Source organism: Prunus avium, chromosome 1 (genome assembly GCF_965620075.1).
Source record: "Prunus avium chromosome 1, drPruAviu1.hap1.1, whole genome shotgun sequence".
Taxonomy (NCBI): Eukaryota; Viridiplantae; Streptophyta; class Magnoliopsida; order Rosales; family Rosaceae; genus Prunus; species Prunus avium.
In genome coordinates, this window is record NC_142284.1 from 60,277,350 (window position 1) to 60,283,416 (window position 6,067).

Sequence of the window (6,067 nt, forward strand, 5' to 3'; positions counted from 1 at the left end):
GGTAAAAGTAGCAAACTATCGGGACCAAAAGTGACTTTTCGCCTTTAAATTTCCTCATCCAAACACAATGTAAAAGTAAAAAATTGGTGAAAAAAAAAAAAGGAATTTGACTGAGGAAAAAGAACACACTACTACAAAGTGAATAATTATTATTAATGCGGCTAAAATAAAAGGATTATAGCAAGGTGACAAATTCTCATGCACTCTAGTTGACACATTGCTTGTGGTCCCATCCTCAAAAACCTGTCAAGCGTTTCTAACATAACATGTGTGTGTGTATATAAAGTACTTTGATGGCCTTTCTCTTAGCTTCTTTCTGCCTCTTTCTGACGAAGCCCATTGAATTAAAATTGAAATGGCCTTGGTTTTGGCTATGGCTTTGGCCATGGTTTTGGCCATGGCTCAGGAGGTTGAGGGGCAGCTTATGGTAGGTTTCTATGGTGAAACATGCCCCCAAGCTGAGTCCATTGTCCTCAACGTCGTTAGAGAAGCTATTCTCTCCGATACCAACATGGCACCAGTCTTGCTCAGGCTCCATTTTCACGACTGCTTCGTTGAGGTCCTCCTCTCTCTCTCTCTCTCTCTTATTATTGTTTTTTATACAAGTCTTATTGAGAAAAGAACGAATCAAACCTAGGATCTCTAGTTCAGGAGTAATCTTTGAGCTACAAGCTCCTTGCCTCTCTTATCTCTAACCCTTAACTTCTTTACACACTAATAAACAGCTGATTAATTAGTTAATTAATAGATTAATAATATTGTTAATTATTATTTGAATTATTTATATAATTAGCATTTGTAAAGCAGGGTTGTGATGGGTCAATTCTGATTGAGAACGGCCCAAGCGGTGAGAGGCATGCATTTGGTCACCAAGGCGTTGGGGGATTTGAAGTGATAGAGAAAGCCAAGGCAGAGTTGGAGGCTGCATGCCAAGGCGTGGTTTCTTGTGCAGATATTGTGGCCTTGGCAGCTAGAGATGCTATAGCCATGGTGGGTTATAATTTACTACTTCATTAATTAAGCAAATTAATTAAAATATTAATAATATTAATAATTCAATAATACTATTTGTACCATATTTATTGACCACTTTATCGATATATATATAGGCTGGTGGACCGGCGTACGAGGTGCCTACCGGGCGAAGAGATGGGGTGGTTTCAAATATGTCTCTGGCAGATGACATGCCGGATGTTAGTAATTCAATCCAACAGCTCAAGGTTAAGTTCATGCGCAAGGGCCTTACAGAAAAGGACCTTGTCCTCCTTTCTGGTACTCTCTCTCTCTCTCTCTCTCTCTCATGCAAGTGGGGGTGATGGTAAGGTTTGGTGAAAAACCAAGTTTATGTGACTAATGTTACATGCATGATCAATTCAAGTAATATTCCTGCTTTCAATTCATTAATTAACTAGCCCCTTGGCAATTGATTTTTTTTAAATATTTTATTTATTTTAGAATTATAAAAGATAATGGGTAGTTGTGTTTCATAAAAATAGGATCCATTATCTGATTTTATTTTTATTTTAATTTGTTTTAAAAAAATATGAATATAGATAATGGGTACCTATTATGTATATGTATATGTATATATATAAATGTACATACATATAAACCTTTTCTTTTACAAGGAAATTTAAAACAATCCTCTACATATTAATTGTATGAGAAACAAAATGAGAAAATTTTAAAATATAAAATATAAAATTATTGACAATCATGTCATAAGATTAGCTTAAAACTATCTGCTACCATGTTTGCTTCTCTGAGAAAATATGACGTATAGATACTTCAGAAACTAGATGTGGTAAATGGTGAATGTCATGAATAATTGATTTAATGCTCCACGGAACTTGAATTTCTTTGTTACATATAAACTTTACCAAGGAGAGAAACATGTCATGAAAAAAAAATGAAGTGGGAGAAGGATTGGTTTTCGTTTTGCTGAAAATAACATTCATTTTATCGATATATTTTTTTCAGCTGCTCATACAATAGGGACAACAGCATGCTTCTTTTTGACCAAAAGGCTCTACAACTTCTTTCCAGGAGGGGGATCGGATCCAGCAATCAACCCCACTCTCCTCCTCGAACTAAAACAAAAGTGCCCTCAAAACGGCGACGTAAATGTGCGGTTACCCATTGACCAAGGAAGCGGGCAGGCATTTGACCTTCATATTCTGCAAAATATCAGAAATGGGTTTGCCGTGTTAGAATCCGATGCCAAACTCAACGAGGACGCAATGACCAGGGGTATAATGGACAATTACTTTGGTTTCTTCAGTAATCTCCCATTTGGACCTTCTTTTGAGGCAGATTTTGTCGAAGCAATTCTAAAGATGGGCCAGATTGGTGTAAGGACAGGTTTCCAGGGTGCGCCTAGGAGAGTTTGTGCTAGCTTTTAGTACAAAGGATGGATAACAATACATAGGAGGCTTTATATGATAAATATTATGCATAATGCATTGATTGTGGTGGTGGATGGTGGATGGATGGTGAATGGTGTAGATAGATAGGTTCATGTTGTATATTCCTAGACCTCTAGGCTCTATTCACTATTTTTTTTTAATCCTTCTCTTCTTTTGATTTTGCTGCTCTAACCAACAAGCACACGAATTTAATAAAACCATTGGTTGTTGCCAATAATAGGTTTAATTGATATTTTACACTAATAAATCGACTCGACATGAGTCCTATCCAAATAAGTAAGGCTTGGCACGACTTGACCGTATCTTTGGACATGACACCTATCCAAATAAGTAAGGCTTGGCACGACTTGACCGTATCTTTGGACATGACACAGTAATTTGGCATGTTTGAAGCCTATTTAGTAAAGAGAGTTTTAGAAAGGACACGGTAATTTGGCCTGTTTGAAGCCTATTTAGTAAAGAGAGTTTTAGAAAGATGGCAACCCGTTTGAACAATAAAAATAAAAATTTGGTGAATTTTTCTCTTTGTTGCTTGATGTGTTAATTTTAGGGTTTATATTTGTCCTTGTAATTTCAAAAAACGAAGGAAAAATGCTTGCCTTGCTCAATTAAGTTGATATGATGAGTTCAGTTTTGCTTTAATACATCCTGTTTCATGAAAAACCACTTAAAAATTTAAGAACTTTGTTGCACAATACATTGGCCACATGAAGAGAATTTAAAAACAAAAACAAAAACTGAATCAGGGATCTGGATTACAACATCATCTGGCATACCGGTCACTTGTGCGAAGCACATAGACAATTCTCTGTGCCCACATCCGACGCAATACAAGGAGCTTGAAGCTTTCCATCTTGAAACCATTTGGCACGATGCTGAAGAAGCTCACTCAAGAAATCATCAAGCTTTTCAATGGTGATGTTGGGCATTACAATCACATGAGCGATATTTCCTTGGCAAGCAAGCTGCCACTTGCGAACAAACTCCTCCTCTTGCGGCCGCTCAAACACAACCGTGCTACTCAGCTCATTCAGCATTGCACCAATCCCGGCCTCGCGTAGGCGGTCTTTTAAGTAATGTGCGTTCTTAAGGCATGTCTGAACTTCTTTCTGGAACCCTCCGTATCCTTTTCGATTCAAGGTGTACCAAAGGAAAATAGGAGCATGCCCATTTCGGCTGCCCATGATTGTTGCATCCCTTGAAGCAAGATACTCCACATTGCTTGAGAGGCAATTAATGTGCTTCAGTCTTGTTATTTGCACACCACATGGCATTGGGCATCCAACAAACTTGTGGCCTGAAACACTCACACTTCCTATGGGTTTCTTGAAAGTAACTTTTGGTGCCTGTCATCCCCAAAATCAATGAGAGTGGGGTTTTGGAACATGTAAAAGTTATATAGAAAAGGCCACTGATAATATTGATTTGAGACTTAAACATGACAAAGGATATTAATACAATGTTAGAATCTAGCACACCTTCATGTGTATTCTTGGAAACAAAACCTTAATAAAAGACAAAGAAACTGTTCTTGGCACTCCAAAAAAAGTCATCAGGATGACTTATTTGATGGGCACATTTGCACTTGAAATGAGCAGTATGCGTGCCCCATGTATGAAAAGATTTGTATCCTCTGAGTTTAACTACATTTGTTTTAGGACAAGCATTGAATACATACTCGTTTGACGAAAGGCATCATGAGACCAAACAGAGCCCCATCACAATGGATATAGAACCGGTCGTGTGTGAAACCTGCTTCTTCAAGTTTCTGTATAACCAGATCAAGATCATCAACAGCTCCTTTAACAGTTGTTCCTGCAACAACATAGTATGTGAGCCATAAATCAAATGAGAGAGAGAGAGAGAGAGAGAGAGAGAGAGAGAGAGAGAGCTACCAATGTTAACATTTAGGATGGCTGGCTTGTCCTTGTGACAAAGAAGTTTGGCTTTGAAGTCATCACAATCTATCTCACCAGAGACAAGAGTGTTCACCTTTACACATTCCATCCTATACATCCTTGCTGCCTTAAACACAGAATAATGTGAGTCTTTTGAAGCATATAGAATCCCATCTGGAAACACTTCCCTCCTGCCAAAATAAATAAATGATAATCAACATATCTGTTTTCTATTTTCAAGTTCATAAAATTCCATTGTTTCAGTCTCGGAAAAGAAATTAAAAAAGAAGAAAGAAACTGAGAATCTTTGATACTAACCCAACCAAAATACCATGAAGGTTCCCCTCTGTACCACAATTTGTAATGTAGCCCCAGTATTCGTTCTTCTCCAATTCCCACAGGCGCGCAAACCAGTCCAAAACGCCCACTTCAAACTGTCTGGAATGAACACCGTAGTTGCTCTCGATAAACGGATCCCCAAGGTTGTTGATGGAGAAGTGCTGAAGCTGTCCCAGTGCACCATAATCGAAGTCCAAGTTATAGGGGTAGCCTATTCCAGATTTTCATGTGCCAACATATGACAGTCAGAATTTATAAGCAATATACTAATTTTTGAAAAGCAACTTTTACAACAATAAGCTAAAGCTGCAGGAGAAAAACTTTCATAACCCAAATGTTCTATTCTATGTATGTAGTTAGTGCAGTACGTAGCGCGGTATTAACGTCCTAACTAGAAAATGTACAAAGGTTGCAAATACCAAGATGATGCTTGGTCCTTTCAATCAAAGACTTTCTGTAGCGAGCCAAGACGCTGGCCATATAAGCTTCCCTGTCGCCAGTGGAATCATCGTCGTCATCAGGCTCACTCACTTCATGGCATGTGGTGTGCACGTTCCTTCCGAGTGAAATCTCCCTCTTCTTCTCCACCTCATCATCAACCTTCGTTGTCACGAAATCCTCCGGCAACGTTTGGATCTTCTCGTTCGCAACACTTCCAACCATTGCTATTTATGTCATGTAATTTTATTGAAAGAAGCTTTCTTTTATTTTGTCACGCTAAAGCAGGGAATCAAAGAATGGATGCATAGAAACCAAGCAGCATTACAGTGAACAAAGTGCAGAACAAATCCAAGGCATTGCAAACTTTGTTTTTACAAGAAATGAAACAAGTTGGATCTGAAAGAAGAGAACCCTTTGCAGACTTGGGAGAGAGGCGATCAAGGCGCTCAAAAATGGGACAAAGTCAAGGTTAGAGGTAGTGGCCCAAAGTGTCAGACTTTTTTTCAGGAGGTTTAGGCCGTGGAGCGCGCGCAATCAAGCCTAGTTAATAAATCTAACGGCTCTATATTTGGTGCGGTTTTAGACTTGGACGATTTGTGACTGGAGAAATCCACATGAAGAACACATTTTGATTTGTTGCAATTTACCAAACAGGTTTATTACATAATAACCCCAAATTTTGGTGGTCATTTCAAATTGGTATCCGATATTTGAAGACTTTAAAAACTCAAGAAAAACCTACAAGTAAGTCGTTCGTCATCAAGACCGTTAGTCAATCTATTAAATGAATTCACAACCATTTAAAATAATTAAAAAACAAATCAAGACTCCCCCTTCTCTTCCCTTCCTCACACATCCCCCTCCTTAAAAAACCCCATACCTCCCCACCCTTTACACCACCACCTCCCCCTTTCCCCATGCATTATATTTCAGTGATGCATGGTTTACATCTAGGGGTTGTGG

General features: G+C 38.5%; 2 protein-coding genes across 3 annotated transcripts; one reads left to right on the forward strand and one right to left on the reverse strand.

Annotated features, from left to right (window-relative positions):
• Nucleotides 1-316: 316 nt before the first annotated feature.
• On the forward strand, nucleotides 317-2,583 carry LOC110767082 (peroxidase superfamily protein). 2 transcript variants are annotated; one of them, XM_021970514.2, is made up of 4 exons: nucleotides 317-559; nucleotides 808-990; nucleotides 1,110-1,272; nucleotides 1,981-2,583. In XM_021970514.2, the coding sequence occupies exons 1-4, from the start codon at nucleotides 356-358 to the stop codon at nucleotides 2,400-2,402; spliced, it is 972 nt and encodes a 323-aa protein (XP_021826206.1). In that variant the 5' UTR covers nucleotides 317-355; the 3' UTR covers nucleotides 2,403-2,583. The 2 variants fall into 2 exon arrangements, with proteins under 2 accessions (XP_021826206.1, XP_021826207.1); XM_021970515.2 differs by having other exon boundaries at nucleotides 2,047-2,583.
• A 446-nt stretch (nucleotides 2,584-3,029) lies between these two features.
• Nucleotides 3,030-5,879, reverse strand: LOC110767087 (serine decarboxylase-like). Its single transcript, XM_021970521.2, has 5 exons — nucleotides 5,083-5,879; nucleotides 4,643-4,874; nucleotides 4,322-4,515; nucleotides 4,105-4,241; nucleotides 3,030-3,772 (listed from the first exon to the last, which is right to left on the reverse strand). Exons 1-5 carry the CDS (start codon nucleotides 5,324-5,326, stop codon nucleotides 3,206-3,208), a joined length of 1,374 nt encoding a protein of 457 aa, XP_021826213.2. The 5' UTR covers nucleotides 5,327-5,879; the 3' UTR covers nucleotides 3,030-3,205.
• Between the last annotated feature and the right edge of the window lie 188 nt (nucleotides 5,880-6,067).

What these genes read in the sequence shown, in the direction of transcription:
- LOC110767082 (XM_021970514.2), top strand. Translation starts at nt 356, where the DNA reads ATGGCCTTGGTTTTGGCTATGGCTTTGGCCATGGTTTTGGCCATGGCT. An exon ending in TTCACGACTGCTTCGTTGAG is followed by an intron (nt 560 to 807) that starts GTCCTCCTCTCT and finishes TTTGTAAAGCAG; the next exon opens with GGTTGTGATGGGTCAATTCT. An exon ending in CTAGAGATGCTATAGCCATG is followed by an intron (nt 991 to 1,109) that starts GTGGGTTATAAT and finishes ATATATATATAG; the next exon opens with GCTGGTGGACCGGCGTACGA.
- LOC110767087 (XM_021970521.2), bottom strand. Translation starts at nt 5,326, where the DNA reads ATGGTTGGAAGTGTTGCGAACGAGAAGATCCAAACGTTGCCGGAGGAT. An exon ending in AAGGACCAAGCATCATCTTG is followed by an intron (nt 4,875 to 5,082) that starts GTATTTGCAACC and finishes AATCTGGAATAG; the next exon opens with GCTACCCCTATAACTTGGAC. An exon ending in TGATGCCTTTCGTCAAACGA is followed by an intron (nt 3,773 to 4,104) that starts GTATGTATTCAA and finishes TGGGGATGACAG; the next exon opens with GCACCAAAAGTTACTTTCAA.